Below are 20,343 nucleotides of genomic sequence, written 5' to 3'. Positions count from 1 at the left end.
CTAATCAGAAAATCCTATTAGAACTATTGGATTGGCTAAAAAGCTCATTCAGGTCTTATGGAAAACCTGAATGAACTTTTTGGCCAACACAATTCCTTCAAAATATATCGAGGACCTGAGGATCTCTCTCCATTGTTACTGCCCTGATCCAAGCCACCCTCAAAGTGTATATGGATCACTGCAGAAGCCTTCCAACAGTCTCTGCTTCTATCCTTACCCCTATGAAAATGTAGATAACTTTTGTCATTTCCCTGCTCCAAACCTTCCAATGACTTCTATCTCAGCAAGAGTAAAACACTAAAGTCTGTACAAAGGCCTCTAAGGCCTTACATGAAGTGGGCCTCATTACCTCACTAACCCAACCTCCCTCCACTCACTGTGCTGGAGCCACTAGTCTCTTGGCTGTTTTTCAACATAGCATGCCCTCACCTCAAAGACTTGTTCCACCTGCCTGCAACATGCTTGCTCCAGAAAGCCACATGATTCATTTCCTCACTTCATCCAGTTCTTTCTGAGCCATTCCCTTCTCAGAAATGTCTTCCCTGACAATTCTATTTGAAATTGCATCCACCCAAAACACTTTCTATTCCCTTTTCTTTGCTTTAATTTTCTCAGTAATACCAACTGTCTCCCTCTGTATGTTTTAGGTTTTGCCTGTTTCCACCCAATGCGATCTAAATTCCATCAGGATAAAGGTTTTTTCACTCACGCCATACTCCAGCATCAAGAACAGCATCTGGCTTCAATAAATATTTGATAAATGAATCTCACAATAACAGTCATTACCAAAAGGATGGGTAGAGGACTTCCCTGGTGGCTCAGACGGTAAAGCGTCTGTCTACAATGCAGCAGACCCAGGTTCGAGCCCTGGGTTGGGAAGATCCCCTAGAGAAGGAAAAGGCAATCCACTCCAGAACTATTGCCTGGAAAACCTCATGGACAGAGGAGCCTGGTAGGGCTACAGTCCACAGGGTCGCAAAGAGTCGGACACGACTGAGCGACTTCATTTTCACTTAACCAAAAGGATAGGCAATATTTTTCCACAAAAGTACATGGAAGAAACATCTGTCTCACATCAGAGTCAAGGAAAGTTGACAGGAAAAAGCAATTATCTGCAATGAGACTTGAAGGATAATCAGATGTTAACCAAGAAAAAGCAAGACTAGGTAAGGCATAGAGATTAGCACACACAAAAGTTCAAAGATAAGAAATAACTTGGCACACCTTAAAATCAGTTCATTATGGCTGGATCAGAGAAAATAACATAACCACACACATAAGGTCAACAGATTTCTCACAAAAGTGAAAATTCAATTCAAGTGGAAAAAGTAACATTTTCAGCAAATGGTTACTACAAGGATATAGAAAAATGTGGTTTCCATATCCACATGGAAGAAATGAACCTCAAGCACAATTTCGGACCATATACAATACTTTAAAATAAGTCAAAGATTGAAATGTACAAGCTAAAGGATTTTTTAATCTTTCAGTCTTTTTTAAAATGAAGTATAATTGATATACAATATTGTAAGTTATAGGTTACAACATAGTGATTCACTATTTTTAAAAGTTATAGCCCATGTATAGTTATTATAAAATATTGACTATATTCTGTCTTGTACAATATCTCCAAGTAGCTTGATTTCTTTTTAACAAGAAGCAAGCATAGGATAGTTTTACAACCTTGAAGTAGGCCAAAAATTCTGTAGTACCCAAAAGCAAAAACCATAAAAGAAAAGTCTGACAAAACTATTTCTCTTTGACAGACACCATTAACAAAATGAAAAACAAGCCACAGACTGAGAAAAAATATACAGAGCACATATTTCTGATTGTGGTATAAGGCCTAAAATTAAGGCCCAATACACACTGCTTTCACAACTAGTCAAACTGGAAGGGCTTCAAATGGCCTAACTGCAAGTTCCCCTCACCACTCTGTTCCCACAGATAAGAGATGGGGAAACAGTGGAAACAGTGTCAGACTTTGTTTTTCTGGGCTCCAAAATCACTGCAGATGGTGACTGCAGCCATGAAATTAAAAGACGCTTACTCCTTGGAAGGAAAGTTATGAACAACCTAGATAGCGTATTCAAAAGCAGAGACATTACTTTGCCAACAAAGGTCCGTCCAGTCAAGGCTATGGTTTTTCCTGTGGTCAGGTATGGATGTGAGAGTTGGACTGTGAAGAAGGCTGAGCGCTGAAGAATTGATGCTTTTGAACTGTGGTGTTGGAGAAGACTCTTGAGAGTCCCTTGGACTGCAAGGAGATCCAACCAGTCCATTCTGAAGGAGATCAGCCCTGGGATTTCTTTGGAAGGAATGATGCTAAAGCTGAAACTCCAGTACTTTGGCCACCTCACACGAAGAGTTGACTCATTGGAAAAGACTCTGATGCTGGGAGCAATTGGGGTCAAGAGGAGAAGGGGACGACAGAGGATGAGATGGCTGGATGGCATCACTGACTCGATGGACGTGAGTCTGAGTGAACTCTGGGAGTTGGTGATGGACAGGGAGGCCTGGCGTGCTGCGATTCATGGGGTCACAAAGAGTCGGACATGACTGAGCAACTGATCTGATCTGATCCAAACAGCTTCTCCTCTTCACAAGGCCCTGCTAGCCCCTGGAATTACTCAAATAAGCCAATCACATCTCCTGTAGGAATTGGATGGGGCGGAGAGGCCTTACCTCCCTGACACCATACCATACACCTGACACCATAATGCCTACCTGTCACAGCCCCTGATTATTGATTTTGTTCCCAAGTGCAGTTCTCATGTGGCCCTGCATGGCACGCAGTGTCCTCTTCCCCTGGGCTGTGAGTATATGTAACAAACTACGTTGATCTCATTTGTCTAATTATGTACTGAGCCAACCCCATAAGCCTAGAACAGGAATCCTTCCCTCACCAACGGAATGAGTAGGAGGCAACCAAAACATTGATAAAAGGATAAAGAACTCTTACAAGTCATTAAAATATAAAGATAAATATTCCAATTCTCAAAATGGTTGGATTTTCAGTTCCAGACAAAATGAAACAGCTACATTTCTCTATTCTTCCTGTAAGTACAGCTGAAATCTCTAGGCATTATATAAAACACAAGAAAAATAAAAAGCTGAAAGCTAAAGAGAAGAAGGCAGACCAGTTAAGGTCTCAGGAGCCAAGGATTGAGACAGTGGTGAGTACTGTGAGTTTTCTTTTCACTTCATATATTCTGGGCTGTATGCTGGCAAAGCCAGCAACCTGAAAACTTCAGTGGACACTTACTAAAAAAGCCCTAAGAAAAGTCTTCTCTAGCCACTTGAGCAGGAAACTGAAAATCTGATGTGTTATATGCTGGTCATTACCAAGTGCCTTCAGTGGGTACTAAGGATGGACGTCAGATTAGAAAGAGATAAAGAGTAAACAAAGAATATGCTTCGGCAATGGGATATACTAAATAGTCTAAACAACTGTCCTGATGAGAACAAATGATATATCACATTATGTATTATCCATAATGTATACGTTATACACTGAATGTCTGTATACCCTCAAAATTCATATGTTGAAATCTTAACCTCCAATGTGATGGGGCCTTTGGGAGATAAGATTAAGTCATGAGGATGGAGTCGTAATGAATGGAATAGGTATCCTTAAAATAGAGACCCCAGAGAGCTCTCTTGCCCCTTCTGCCATGTGAGGATGGCCTTCTTTATCCAAGAAGCAAACCCCATCAGACTTAGAATCTGCCAGACCTTTGAACATCCCAGCCTCCAGAACTGTGAGAACTGTTTATTGTTTAAGCCTCTCAGTACTTTTGTTGTAATAGCCTGTATGTAGATACTATTTTATATATTATGATGTATAATAATATATAAAATGGAGAAGGCAATGGCACCCCACTCCAGTACTCTTGCCTAGAAAATCCCATGGACGGAGGAGTCTGGTAGGCTGCAGTCCATGGGGTCGCTAGAGTCGGACACGACTGAGCGACTTCACTTTCACTTTTCACTTTCATGCACTGGAGAAAGAAATGGCAACCCACTCCAATGTTCTTGTCTGGAGAATCCCAGGGACGGGAAGCCTGGTGGGCTGCCATCTATGGGCTGCACAGAGTCGGACACGACTGAAACGACTTAGCAATATATAAAATGATATGAGTACCAAACCAGGGCACTGTTTTATTTCTGACTATTTCTTTAAAATCCTGGAGACCATGGTATTTCAAATTCCATTTAGATGGTTGCTAAGGGCACAATGTTAAAACCTAGAATTTGTTCAAAGTGGGAAGCCAACCTCAGGGTAAAAGGGAAAGATTAAGAGAAAAAGAGAAATTGAGAGACACAGTGAGAGGTTTCAACTGAAATCTTAATCAGTTAACACCTAGCACTGGGCATATGGAAAAAACAACCTCTGAGAATTCATAATCGCTAATAGCTCTCAATTAGGTTAATAGCTGGAATTTATACTTGTTGGTAATATGAAAAATTTCAAGTACAGAACTTAATTTAACAGAGTCCCAGGTTAGAGCCACTTCTAGAACAGTATTTGTATGCTGATGGGAATAATTTATGTCACAGGTAAAAACCAAAGTTGCAGGAAAAGAGATAAGCTGAGAATGTGAGAGAGAATGGAATCCAAAGCACAAGAGAAAGGACTGAAATTAGACAGGAAGAGAGACCTGTCTTCCATACACTGAAGTAATAAAGAGAATAGAGACTAAAGCATAGCTTTAGTGACAAAATGAGAACATTCTTCTAATGATTTCTTTTCTCTCAATGGGATAGAAGGTGACTGAGAGAAGGAGGGAATAAGGTAAGACACACGAAAGGTTTGAGGACGAAGAAGAGAGTACAACTATCACAGTAGAAAAGGAGCCCTAATAAGAAAATGCAGGAGGATTAGCAGGCACTGCTCATCACCACTGCAGGCTTTTTTGGGTTTGGTCTGAACGAGGTCAACAAGTATTACTAAATTCATTTCCAGGGTTACAATTGAGCTTTTTGAGCTTGTCATAAACACAGTTTGAATGTTTTCCTTAAACTTGCTCTTTTATACAGTTCAACTGATCCCTTTCTTCTCACTCAGTCTTGTTAGATCTTATTATGGTTAATACGAAAGACAGACGGGCAAAAAGAGACAAAATAGAGAGATGGGTGGTAAAAGACGTACACAGAAACGTGCACACGACAGACTCGTCAACCAAGAGATGGGGAAGAGCGGGGAACAGGGAACTGGGCACAGCTGGGCCCAGAGAAAGGCAACTGACAAAAACTGTCACATCAGAAATGCGAGTGTGTTCGTCTCTCAGGGGCAGAGTTATGGATGGTTTTTATGTTCTTCTCTCACCTAATCTCCTTTTTCTATAATGAGTATATATTATTCATTAAAAATGATAGTAATAAACTTCTATGGCTGACTTCTCAAAAAATTTGAGTTATTTTTTTAGACTTACTTTCTCCATTAATTTTTAAGAAGCTATCAAACATTCTTACAAATTATAAATGAAGACAAATAATGTAAAAGTTTTATAGCTTATCTAATTTTTCAGTAGCTTAGTTGTTCATCACAGTACAAACACATAAGTACTTACTAATTAATTGGTAATTCTTTACAAACAGATTTTTAAATCTTCATTAAGTTCAAATGACTTTATTAAATAAAAGTTGTCAATATTATTTTTTAGTCTTAATATACACTTTTGCAGTCTCACAACTAAGCACTATTATCTACCTACAGTGTGGATCCAATTTGTAAGAAAGATTTATGAGATCTTTTGCTACAAAAGTTTAAATTACCAAATGTTACTCCAAACATTTGCTATTTTTCCTTAAATAATACTGAACCTTATTGACGAATGATTATTCTCATACCTCTGAAGAGCTTTCATTATTGACATCCACTGTGTTTATAGGAGCTGCTGATGAATCTAGATCTGAACCTTGAGAGCCAACTCTCCCAGGAGTCTGAAACACAAGCAGAAAAAAGCAAAGTAAATATCAACAATATATTCATAAACTATTTAATAACTAAATAGTAATCAGGGCTAGCCTTACACATAAAAGGAGATGTCCTCTCAACAACAAACAGCACTAAAGCTATCCTTTATTGAAGACTGAACCTAATCCTGGATCAATACCTCTATCTGCATTCTCTCAGGCTTAGTCTTTTTAAATTAATAAAAAGTTTACCTTTATAAACTTTTTATTTTGATTGTGCTTTATCATCTTCACCTCACTTTCACAGAGTATCTTATTTAATCATAATGACATCCCTGAGAGATACAGGGAAAATGTTTTATCTATAGATGAGAAAACAGATTCAAAGCAGCTAGGGACTTCTCAAGATTGTACTGTTAATAAAAATCAGAAAGAAATCGAACTAAAATGCTGTAATTCTAATTCCTCTTGCATTGCTCTCCACTATATCAACTGAACTACAATGATTTGAGAGGAGCTAAAAAGATCAACACAGGTCACATTATCTAGTCACCCACCTATCTACTACCCATGCCAACCATTACCAATCTGTCTCCAATATTTAATATTCCACCATCAAAGATACAGTTTGGAGGGTTAAAGGTCTTTTTTCCTCCTGCAACATTTTTATTCATTATACTTAGGTATGACCTTAAAGGAACTGGAAATCTACTAAAACATCAGGTAAAAGACAGATTCAGAGTACAAGAACTGACTCAATAATCCTTATCAAAAAACAGTGAGTGCAAACTATCATTATTCTCACCATATGCAAGAGAGAATAAAGGTGTGGAAATTAAGTTACTTGCTCCAAGGCACATGACAAGTAAGTGGGGGGAAAAAAAATCCCTCACAAGAGAGATGAGCCCTCAAAACACCTGGTTTTGAAAAACCATGTGAAGTATGTCCAGGAAAACTAAGAACTACAGGGAATAGAAAACCTACTCTTAAAGGACTTGCATACAGATTGACTTGACCTGAAAATCAGGGCAAAAAACCCCAGACTGAAAAGTGCATGGACCACACAGATTCAAAGGGAGGCAGGGTGGGAGGGGGGAGGGGGTAGGAGGGAAGAGGGGTGGGGTGGGGTGGGGGGGGGCGGGGAGGGAAACACAGCTAACTGAATAGGTAAATAAAACAGCTAACAGAGAAAAAGAAAAGTGTATGGACTATAGGTGAGGGGACTCACCTACTCATCTTGAAACATCTGCTGTAGAGAAAGGAACTAGCTGGAATGCTCCACAGGGTCTCTGAGTCACTGGAAGGAGCCATTTATGTGATCTCAGGCTGCCTTGCTATACTAACGCTGGCAGGCACCATACTGGAATCCTCCACCCAGCCTGTCAGCACCAGTGGGAGAACACTGCACCTCAGCTGGGTCTCATAGCCAGCCAAGCAACAGCCCCCTCCACCAGCATCCCCACTGCAACTGTGACCCCACCACCTGCATGCATAGGAGACACCCCTTAAGCCGTTGGCTCTGGTGGCCAGGCAGGATTATGCTTCTGAGACCCACAGGACATCTCCTAAATAAGACCACTCCTTCTAGACTAGGAGAGACCGCTGGTATACCTAATATACAGAAACAAACATAAAGAAATAGGCAACATGAGGAGATAAAGATAGTCCAATCTACAGAGTAAGACAGAAATTCAAAAAAAGAACAATATGGAGATAAGCAATCTACCTGACAAGAAGTTCAAAAAAATGGTCATAAAGACAACAGCCAAATACAGGTGAAGAAAAAATTAGCATTGTGAGAACTTCAACAAAGAGAAAACAGAAGTTACAACTGAAAAATATGCTAGAGGGGTTCAACAGCAAACTGGATTAAGCAGAAAAACAAATCAGCCAGCAGGAAGGTAAGACAACAGCACTCACCCAGACAGAGCAGAGAAATGAAGATAGTATTCTAAAAAGTGAAGATACCTTACAGGGCCTTCAGGGCAACATCAAGCAGAATACCATTTGCATTATAGGGGGTACAAGAAAGAAAAGAAAGAAAGGGACAGAAAACCTATTTAAAGAAATAGTTGCTAAAAACATCCTTAACAGGGGGAAGGAAACAGATATCCAGGTCCAGGAAGAATCCTCCAAATAAGATGAACCCAATAAGACACATACAAGACACACCATAATTAAAACTGTAAAAGGAATCAAGAGAGAATCCTAAAAGCAACAAGACAAAAACATTGTCAGGTACAAGGGAAACCCTATAATACTATAGCAGATTTTTCAGTAGAGTCTCTAAAGGCAGAAGGGAGTGGCATATCATATTCAAAGTGCTAAGAGAAAAAAAACTTCCAACCAAGAATTATCTACCTGAGGACATCCCTGGCAGTCCAGTGATTAAGACTCTGTGCTTCCAATGCAAGGGGCGATGTGTTCGATCCCTGGTCAGGGAACTAAGATCATACAAGCTGCCCAGCACAGCCAAAAAAAAGAATTCTCTACCCAGCAAAGTTTTCATGCAGAATTGAAGGAGATCAAGAAAACTCTTGATGAGCAAAAACTATATGTGTTCATCACCACTGAACTGATCTAACAAGAAATATTAATGGGACTTCTTTAAGGTGAAAAGAAATGGCACTAATTAATTTAAAAAAATGAAAGTAAAAAAAAACTCACTGCTAAAGGTAAATATGATAAAGGTAGAGGATCAATGACTTATAAAGCAAGCACAAAGGTTAAAAGACGAAAGTACTACAACAACTAAAATTACACTGATTGGTTAAAAGATGCATAAAAAGAAATAAAATGTGTCATCAAAAGTATAAAACATCAGGACAGAGTAAAAGACAAAGCTTTGGAATGATTTCTAATTTAAGTTGCCAGCAACTTAGAACAGGCTACTACTTACATAGAATGTCATAGGTGAACCTTACAGTAACCACTAGGAAAAAACTTACAGAAAATATACAAAAGAAAATTTAAAAAGAATCTAAACATGACACTAAAAAAAAGAAATTCACACCATAACACGAAAAGAGAGAAGAAAGGAAGAACAGTTAGGAACTATAAAAACAGCCAGAGAACAACTAACAAAATGGCAATAAGCACATGATTATCAGTAATTACCTTAAATGTAAGTGGACTAAATTCAGTACAGTCTTACGTCAAGAAATAAGAAATCCCCAATACACAATCTAGCCTTACACCTAAAGAAACTAGAAAGGAACAAAGCCCAAAATTGGTAGAAGGAAGGAAATAAAGGAGAGAAATAAAAGAGAGATTAAACATACACACACAAACATGTACACACACACAAACACATACACTAAAAAAATCAATGAAACTAATCTGGCTGGTTGAAAAGATTTAAAAAAAAAAAAAACTGCCAAACATTTAGCTAAACTCACCAGGGGAAAAAAGAAGACTCAATTAAGATCGGAGATGAAAGAAGAGATGTTACAACTAACACAGAGAAACACAAAGGATTTCTTATATGAATATACTCCAACAAACTGGACAACCTAAAACAAATGGATACATTCCTAAAAACACAGTCTTCAAGACTAAATCATGAAGAAATAGAAAATTTGAATAGACCAATTACTACTAAAGAGATTTTGAAACAGCAATCAAAAATCTCCCAAAAAACCAAAGCCCAGAGCAGACAGCTTCACTAATGAATTACACAAAATATTCAAAGATTTAATACCTATCCTTCTCAAATTCTTCCCAAAACTGAAAAGCAGGGAAGCCTTCCAAACACATCCTACGAACCCAGCATTAATGAAAACCAGTCAAGGAAACTACAAAAAAATAAAAATAAAAAATAACAGGCCCAATATCCTTGATGAAAACAGATGCAAAAATCCTCAACAAAATATTAGCAAACTGAATCCAACAATACATTAAAATAAGCATACATCATAATTAAGCAAAATTTATTCCAGGGATCCAAGGACGGCTCAACATCCACAAAATCAATATGATACATCACATTAACAAAATGAAAGGTAAAAATTATATGGTCATCTCAACAGATGCAGAAAAATCATTTGACAAAATTCAACATCAATTTATGATAAAACGCTCAACAAAGTGGGTAGAGAAGAAACATAATAAAGGCCACATATGACAAACACACAGCTAATACCACACTAAACAGTGAAGGCTGAAAGCTTTCCCTCTTAACATCAGGAAACAAGACAAGGATGCCCACTACCACATTTTTTCAACAAAGCACAGGAATTCCTAGCCAAAGAAATTAGGCAAGAAAGGAAAAGAAAAGGAAATAACAAACTTCCAAATCAGAAAGTAAAACTGGCACACTATTTGCAGATGACATGATACGTAAAGAAAACCTTAAAGATTACACACACACACACACACACAGTTGTCACTAATAAACAAAATAAATGAATTCAGTGAAGTCACAGAGTACAAAATCAACATACAGAGAAATCTGTGGGCATATCTAGGCCAATAATGAACTATCAGGAAGAAAAATTAAGAAAACAATCCCATGTATGACTGCACCAAAAATAATAAAATACCTAAGAATAAATTATTCAACCAAGGAGGTGAAAGACTTCGCACAATGAAAACTATAAGACACTGATGGGGCTTCCCTGGTGGCTCAGTGGTAAAGAATCCACCTGTTCACGCAGGAGACACGGGGAGGACCCCACATGCTGTGGAGCAGCTAGGCCCCTGGGCCGCAACTATTGAGCCTGCGCTCTGGATTCAGGAGCTGCACCTACTGAGACCACGCGCCGCAGCTACTGAACTCCGAGCGCCCTGAAGCCTGTGCTCTGCGACAAGAAGCCACCACAAGGAGAGGCCCACATACCGCAACAAGAGGAAAAGCCAGGGCAGCAATCAAGACCCAGCACAGCCAAAAATAAATAAGTAATTTTTTAAAAGACACTGATGAATGAACTTGAAGAAGACAAACAAATGGAAAGATATTTTGTATTCATGGACTGGAGAAACACTGTTTAAATATCCATATTCCCCACAGCAATCTACAGATTCAATGCAATCTCTATCAAAATTCCCAAGGGCATATTTCAAAAAACTAGAACAAATTATTCTAAAATGTATATGGAACCCAAAAAAATTTCCCAATGGTCAAAATAATCCCAAAAAAGAAGAAAAAAGCTGGAGGTATCATGCTCCCTGGTTTCAAACTGTACTCTAAAGCTACCAAGTCTTCCCTGGTGGCTCAAATGGTAAAGAATCTGCCTACAATGCAGAAGACCTGAGTTCGATCCCCAGATTAGGAAGATCCCCTGGAGAAGGGAATGGTATCCACTCTTATAGTCCTGCTTGGAGAATTCTGTGGACAGAGGAGCCTGGTAGGCTATAGTCCATGGGGTCACAAAGAGCTGAATACAACTGAGCAACAAACACACATAAAACTACAGTAATAAAAACACACATAAAGCTACAGTAATAAAGACAGTATGTACCAGCACAAAAACAGACACACAGATCAATGAAAGAATTGAGAGCATAAAAATGTAAACTTACACATGTACAGACAATCTATGAAAAAGAAGCAAAAAACATACCATGGAGAACAGACAGTAGCTTCAATAACGGTGCTGGGGAAAATGGACTGCCACATGCAAAAGAATGAAACAATTAACTCAAAAGGGATTAAAGCCTTGAATGTAAGACCTGAAACCATGGAATTTCTAGAAGAAAACTTTAGACATCAGTCTTAGCAATATTTTTATGGCTCTGACTCCCAAGGCAAGGGAAAGAAAAGCAAAAATAAAAGGGACTATATCAAATTAAAAAGTTTCTGCACAGCAAAGGAAACCATCATCAAAACAAAAAGGCAACCTACTGAATGGGAAAAGATATTTGCAAATCATATATCCAATAAGGGGTTAATATCTGAAATCTACAAAGAACGTGCACAACTCAACAATGTCAGAGAATCTGAACAGACATTATTCCAAAGAAGACACACGGATGGCCAAGAGACACATGAAAGGATGCTCACTATCACTAATTATTAGGGAAATGGAAATCAAGACCACAGTGACATAACAGCTCACACCTATCAGAAAATACAAGAAGTAATTGTCTGAGAGACTGAGGAGAAAAAGGAATGCTGCAAACTAGCGGTGGGACTATAAATTGGTGCAGCCACTATGAAAAGCAGTATGGAGGGTCTTCAAAACATTAAGACTAAAAACTACCAGTATGACCCAGTTATTCCACTCTGTGTATGTATCAAAAAAAAAAAAAAAAAACTCCTGATTCAAAGAAGATCCACACACCCTTATACATTACAGCATTATTTGCAATAGCCAAGATATTTAAAAACCTACATGTCCATTAAAGGATGAACGGATAGAGATGATGTGGCATATACAGACACACACACTGGACTACTAAGCCACTTTTTAAAAAAATGAAACTTTGCCCATTTGTAAATGAAGTCACTCAGAGAAAGACAAACACCATATGATTTTGCTCATACATGGAATCTAAAAAAACAAACAAATGAACAAATAAAAGCTAAAACTCAAAGATACTGAGAACAGATTAGTGGTTACCACAGCAAGGGGATTGGGAGGTGGGCAAACAGGTGAAGGGTGTAGGGTGATGGGCGGCAACTATACTTGTGGTGTGATCCCCTGAGTGTACACAGATGTCAAATTTCAATGCTATACACTTCAAACTTCCATAAATTTTAAATTTTTTAAGTGAAAAATTACAAGCTAACTGTTCAAAACAAAGAACAGGTTAACTAAACTGTGACATACCCAACTCAACAAACCTAACAATTAAAAATGACAAGGATGGGGGACTTCCCTGATGTCCAGTGGTTAAGACTCCAAGCTTCCTCTGCAGGAGGCATGGTGGGTTCAATCCCTGGCTGGGGAACTAGGGTCCCACATGCTACGTAGCATGGTGAAAAAAAATTTTTCAATGACAGGGTGAAGACTACATAAAGAAATTACAATGTATGTGATATAATGTTGAATTTGTAAGAGAGGAAAAATACAAAGTTTGGATATATTATGATTATGGATTCAATTATGTAAAGATAAACACAGAGACTGAAAGGTCATAAGAGACTGATGTGTTTTATGTCAGGGCTATATTTGTTATTACTGCTTTTCCCCTATGTAACTGAAAGGATAAGATCTGTATTGATTTAATTAACCACCTGCCCATCTCCTCATTGGTGTAATCGTATTTTTTTTAATTTTCAGATTTTTTTTAAAGTAAAGAATATTGGGGCTTGTAAAAAGATCCAGATGATTATAATTATTAAACACCTATCACTAATGCTTAGTGGCACCAGTCAACACATCATATTTTGAAAACATGGGGGAAAAGTTTATATGGTATTTAAAGTATTTATTTCAGCCAAATAAGAATAGATGCCTGTAGTATATCTGGCTACTCTAGCTTGTTGATAATATAAAAATAATTCCTACTACCAACAACTATAAGATCAACAAAAAGCATCAGTCTCTACAAAAACTGCTTTCAAAAATCACATACAGGCTTTTGAAAAAAGTGAAAGTTGCTCAGTCCTATCCGACTCTTTGCAACCCTCTAACCCTTTGAAATTCTCCATGGAATTCTCCAGGCCAGAATACTGGAGCGGGTAGCCTTTCCCCTCTCCAGGAGATGTTTCCAACCCAGGGATCAAATCCAGGTCTCCCACATTACAGGTGGATTCTTTACCAGCTGAGCCGGAGGGAAGCCCTATGAACAGCACTTAACTGGGGGGGTGAAGAAGTTATTGTTTACTGTATGCAATACCTTGAAAGGTATTACTATCATAGAAGTTTTAACAACATGAAGTTTCTTTGAAATTCGTATTTTATCTATTTCAGACTAGTTTATTGAAAATAACTACACTGCTGCAATCCAAAGCAACCAATAATTATGTCTTCTAGTTATGACTGAAAATCTAATAGCAAAGAAAATCAGAATCAAAAACACCTAGGAGTACATAAGAAACATCTGTTTTGTAGATGGATGACAAAAGTTTTTCTAATATCTGGTGATGCACTGAGTCAGAGCTTCCAAAATTCTCTCCCTACATCTGACTCCCCCTACCCTGACCCTGCTATATATGACTTCATTCCAGAGAAGTTCAAGCAGGAAGAGGGCAAGAATTTCATTGAGAACATAACAGTTGTACAACCTAATTGCTACTAAAAATAAAGAACCACATCTCTAAAATTTATCTATCTTCAAAGCACTAAAATCAAGTAAAAGGATAACTAGTCTTTGCACACAGAAGAGATGTATTAAATGCTGAATTTAAAGTAAATGCACAATGGAGTATTACCCAGCCATTAAAAAGAATACATTTGAATCAGTTCTAATGAGGTGGATGAAACTGGAGCCTATTATACAGAGTGAAGTAAGCCAGAAGGAAAAACATCAGTACAGTATACTAACGCATATAGATGGAATTTAGAAAGATGGTAACAATAACCCTGTATACGAGACAGCAAAAGAGACACTGATGTATAGAACAGTCTTATGGACTCTGTGGGAGAGGGAGAGGGTGGGAAGATTTGGGAGAATGACATTGAAACATGTAAAATAATCATGTATGAAACGAGATGCCAGTCCAGGTTCGATGCACGATACTGGATGCTTGGGGCTAGTGCACTGGGACGACCCAGAGGGATGGTATGGGGAGGGAGGAGGGAGGAGGGTTCAGGATGGGGAACACATGTATACCTGTGGCGGATTCATTTTGATATTTGGCAAAACTAATACAATTATGTAAAGTTTAAAAATAAAATAAAATTTTTAAAAAAAAAGGAAAAAGAATAGCATTTGGGGAAACATTTAGGAACAAAAAATAAACCACATTGCTGGTTGTGAGCATCTTTGAAAAAAATAAATAAATAAAGTGAATGCACAAGCCACACCTCTCTAGCTGAAACTAGACTGGAAGCAAGGCAAACCAGCTAAGGCTGACTTGATAACACATTAATTGCTGGGAAAAGCTGAGTTGACTACAAATAAATTACTGCTTTTACGAAAATCTTTGAAAAATATGTAGGATACTAAATATACCTTATACTTAGCAAAATTATTTCTGAAACTGGAAAGGATACAAGTATTAGAAATTAAATGACATAACCACCTCAAAACCTTGGAGACTTCTAAGACATCTGTAAGACTTTCTTACAAAATGCACTTTTCAGCATTGATTTTATCACTTTATTTCACCCTCTGCTTATCATAAAGACCAATTAGGAAAATTTTCACAAATTCAAAAACTCTGAAAAGCCATCTACTATATTCAGACTGTAAGAAGTGCTTTTTAAATACATTACCTGATCCTTGTACTATAAATGGATAATCAAGAGATTTCTTAGGGCCCTCATTACCTCTTTACTATTAATAGGTAAGAACTTAGCACATACAGATAAACTGAGAAGGTATAATTTTTTTTTATTTCATGAAGAGCACTCCAGCACTTCACAGGGAATATTCATGCTCAATCTCTTAGCACCATTCATTGCTAGGAGATCTCATTTACTCCCTTAATTTTAATTTTCCTCCAATGCAGCCAAAAATAAAATTTTATTAAATAAATCTAATCGAGATCTCTGCTGAACTTCAAATTCATGTATTTTCCTTTCTTGCTAAATATCTCTAAATATCTCAAGTCATTTTACTCAAAATCAAATTCATTGTCTTTTCTCACAACCTTTTATCTATTTGCATTCCCTACCCAAAATTACAGAAAAATCACACGCCCATCTTGCCTAAATTCAAAGCACTACCCTTAGGTTCCTCTCTTCCCTAACCTTCACAGCCAATCACTAAGTTAATTCAATCTCCTACACAAATTTTAATCTACCCTTTCTTCATCTTGTCATTAACTCAGTCCAGGATGTCATCGTCTCTCTCCTGGACTATTAAAGAAACTTAATTTAACATCCTGTATCTCTACACCACATTTCCAGTTGCTTTCTGATTTCCCAAAAGACCTCAAATGAATCATATCCAAAATCAAACCACCACCTCAGCCCTTTACCATCCCAGGAAAAAAGTTTTCTTTTCCTCCTATATTCTCTAGCTTAGTTGACAATAATCCTCATTTATTTAATACCTTGGCTAAAGCCTAACTGAACTCAAATTTATATTTATACACCAATGTTCACAGAAGCATTATTCACAACAACTAAAATGGGTAAACCAAAATAAAAAGTCAAAAAACCCAAAAGCCCACCAATGGATGTATGGACAAACAAAATGTGGTATATAAAACAGTATTATTTAGCCTTTCAAAGGGATGAAATTCTATACATGCTACAACATGGGTGAATACAGGAAGCATTCAGTTCAGTTCAGTTGCTCAGTTGTGTTTGACTCTCTGCGACCCCATGAATCGCAGCATGCCAGGCCTCCCTGTCCATCACCGACTCCCGGAATTTACCCAAACTCATGTCCATCGAATCAGTGATGCCATCCAGCCATCTCATCCTCTGTCGTCCCCTTCTCCTCCTGCCCCCAATCCCTCCCAGCATCAGGGTCTTTTCCAACAAGTCAACTCTTCTCATGAGGTGGCCAAAGTACTGGAGTTTCAGCTTCAGCATCAGTCCTTCCAATGAACACCCAGGACTGGTCTCCTTTAGAACGGACCGGTTGGATCTCCTTGCAGTCCAAGGGACTCTCAAGAGTCTTCTCCAACACCATAGTTCAAAAGCATCAATTCTTCGGCACTAGCTTTCTTCACAGTCCAACTCGCACATCCATACATGACTACTGGAAAAACCATAGCCTTGACTAGACGGACCTTTGTTGGCAAAGTAATGTCTCTGCTTTTGAATATGCTGTCTAGGTTGGTCATAACTTTCCTTCCAAGGAGTAAGCATCTTTTAATTTCATGGCTGCAGTCACCATCTGCAGTGATTTTGGAGCCCAAAAAAATAAAGTCAGCCACTGTTTCCACTGTTTCCCCATCTATTTGCCATGAAGTGATGGGACTGGATGCCATGATCTTAGTTTTCTGAATGTTGAGCTTTAAGCAGGAAGCATTAGGCTAAATGAAATAAGCCAGACACAAAAGGACCAATATGTATGAGTAATACTCTACTAATATGAGTACCTAGAATAATCAAATTCATAGGGACAGAAAGTAAAATAATGACTACCAGAGGCTAGGGTAGGGGGAATAATGGTAGTTTCAGTTTGGGAATGATAAAAATATTCTGGAAATAGATAGGTGTAGGGAAATGGCAACCCACTCCAGTACGCTTGCCTGGAGAATCCCAGGGATGGGGGAGCCTGGTGGGCTACCGTCTATGGGGTCCCACAGAGTTGGACATGACTGAAGCGACTTAGCAGCAGCAGCAGCAATGGTTGCACAACAATATGAATGTACTTAATTCCACTAAACTGTACACTTTAAAATGATAAAAATGCTAAAGTTTATGTTACCACAATTTTTAAATTTTAAAAATAACTGAATCTCAAGTTAATGGTATAGTCACACAGAGAACTATTTCAAGTGTTTTAAGAACAGTGTTTTGACTATATAGCCTTAGTGAGCTATAGTATAATGACAAAAAGAACTGTAAGTTTATTAATAGCAATGCTAGTATTATTAAAATTATTATACATATATTTTAGGAAAAAAAAATTATGTTAAGGTTAAGAGCCAACATACTCAGTATAAAATTTTAAAATGTAAACTCAAAGAAGGGAAATATTTTATAATATTTAATTTGACCTCATGTAGTTTTGCCTTTTATCTTTTTCCTCTCTTCTCTTGCTTTTGAAATATCTCTCTGTGTATGCATGTATATCCTAGTTCTTATCTTCAATGTTTAAAAGCAATGACAACACAGAAGCAATAAGTACCCTAAGTGCCCAGACAGTCGTACTTAAATAGCTTTTCCCATTAAAAGGAACCAGGACTCTAGAGAAATGGATGAGTCCAGCCTGGAGGAGAAATCTTATTAGATGAATCTGGGACATGTTGTGCCACAAAGGAAGTAAGTTATCAAATACTTACCAGGGTCCTGTCAAAATGACAAAGCCAACTTGAATGCACCTCCACTAGGTAAAGCTGGGACAAGGTGCACATCAAAAATCACAATGGGTTCAATTAAATGAAACCCACTAAATATATATATAAATTCTTGAGTTCATGAGGATTCATATTAAAAAATCCATGAATTCAAATGAAAAAGACACTCATTGATCACTATTAGAGTATCAACTCTTATTCTGAAAATTCATAATTAAAGTAAAAGAATTAAGCATGTATCCTGACCATCTAGTATACGCTGAAGTTCATGGCAACCAGATAGTCTGGGTTTAAACTGAAAAGTTCTTTACAGAAAAATATCAGCTAATATATGTAGAAGAAATAAAAATCTAGAAAATCAAGTTTCCACTATTGATGAAATCAGTCTTTCCAACTTGTGATATCATAAAGCTTTTCCTTAGATAAGAAATTCTTCTGTCCTTTAAACTATTATATTTCTTATTCATACTTCTGTAACACTCATAATACAAGGAAGAAGAAAGTGGTGGTAAACTACTACAGTTAATGACCATCAATAAATCACACCTACGTTTTAATGCCCTTGTAATTCTCATGCATAATCCTTTCCCATCCGGGCTCTGGCCATGAGACTTGCCTTGCCTCCTGGTAGTCTAGCAAATAAGGTACACAGTGCACAGAGGGATTTGTTCACTCATTGCTGGAAACTCCTTTATCACCACATAAGCCCAGGCTAACTTTGGACACATGTGACCCAATGAATACTACTGGCAATCTGACACAGACTATGTTACAGTATCATCCCAATCAAAGCTGTATTAGTAACTCTAAGAGAGACCAGCAGAAGAATCATTCGGCTTAACCTAGCCCCAACTGTTATCTACAGAATATAGAGCAAATAAAATGTGTTGGTTTTAAGCCAAAGCTTGGAGATGGTTTATTATGCAGCAACAGATAGAATTTGGAAAAGGGCATGGCAACCCACTCCAGTATTCTTGCCTGGAAAATGCCATGGACAGAGGAGCCTGGTGGGTTACAGTTCATTAGGTCGAAAAGAATCAGACACACTTCACAACTAAAGAGCATCACAACAGATACAATTAGGTACAACAGATATAATGCTGTATCTTCTCCACAAAAGAAAAGGAATCTTTTTGAGGATGGGAGCCCTATAAGACTGAGGTATTTATCAAATTTCCTAGTAAGGACACAATAAAAGCATCCACCTGAGTTTACTACACAATACTTCTCATACATTAGAAAGAATTAACATAACTCCTCCAAGATTTACATTATTCTCTTTTCCATAGATTCTTTTTTTAACTTTCTAAGTTAAACAAGACTCTTGAGAGTCCCTTGGACTTCAAGGAGATCCAACCAGTCCATCCTAAAGGAGACCAGTCCTGAGTGTTCACTGGAAAGACTGATGTTAAAGCTGAAACTATACTTTGGACACCTGATGCAAAGAGCTGACTCACTTGAAAAGACCCTGATGCTGGGGAAGACTGAAGACAGAAGGAGAAGGGGACGACAGAGGATGAGATGGTTGGAAGGCATCACCGACTCAACGGAGATGAGTTTGAGTAAACTCTGGGAGTTGGTGATGGACAGGGAGGCCTGGCGTGCTGTGGTCCACGGGGTCGCAAAGAATCGGACATGACTGAACGACTGAACTGAACTGAAGTTAAACAAGAAACTAGAACTAAACTGCCACTCTAGTTTTCAGGGTATCTGAGTAAAAATCAAGATTTTTTTTTTCTCTTTGACAATACTCTTTTGTGGAGTGTTGGAAAGCCATCACTCTCAAATACTGCTCGTGTTGGGAGTGTTGCTGTTTAGTCATAAAGTCATGTCCAACTCTTTTGACCGCAACCTCAGACCTCAACCTCTGTCCATGGGATTTCCCAGGCAGAGTGGGTTGGAGTGGGTTGCATTTACTTCTCCAGGGGATTTTTCCAACCCAGGGATCAAACCTGTGTCTGCTGCATTGCAGGCGGAATTTTTTTTACCACTCAGCCACTGGGGAAGTGTAACTAAATCCAAAACTGTATATACTTTGACTCACCGCTAGGAGATTACCTAGTTGACAATTTCATTAAATGATCTTGTATACAAGCATGTAAGTATACAAGCATGTTTACTGCAGTGTTATGTATCAGCAAAACTGGAAACAAACTAAATGTCCTTCAACAGAGAAATGATTAAATTTTAGTAAGACATATAATAAAATATAATATAGTTATTAAAAATAAATAATAAAAGAGGCAGTTCTGAAAGTGTTGATACTGAAAGCTCTCCAAACTATATTAACTGGAAAAAAAAACAAAATCAAACTCTTAGAAGAGTATGATCATACTGCATAACGTTAACATATATATGCATTAAAACTTTGTGCAAAATATACAAGAAGCTATTAG

General features: G+C 37.9%; 1 protein-coding gene across 2 annotated transcripts in view; it reads right to left on the bottom strand.

Moving 5' to 3' along the window:
- The window catches only part of EEA1 (early endosome antigen 1), a 130,555-nt gene that overhangs the window by 88,850 nt on the left and 21,362 nt on the right, over window positions 1–20,343 (bottom strand). For both annotated transcript variants that reach the window (XM_070370926.1, XM_070370927.1), the window contains exon 2: window positions 5,854–5,946. In XM_070370926.1, coding sequence (XP_070227027.1) covers window positions 5,854–5,946 — 93 coding nt within the window. The remainder of the gene's footprint in view (window positions 1–5,853; window positions 5,947–20,343) is intronic.

This window comes from Bos mutus, chromosome 5 (genome assembly GCF_027580195.1).
Source record: "Bos mutus isolate GX-2022 chromosome 5, NWIPB_WYAK_1.1, whole genome shotgun sequence".
NCBI lineage: Eukaryota > Metazoa > Chordata > Mammalia > Artiodactyla > Bovidae > Bos > Bos mutus.
The sequence above is the reverse complement of the archived record's forward strand: the minus strand, read 5'-3'. Positions and strand labels throughout refer to the sequence as shown.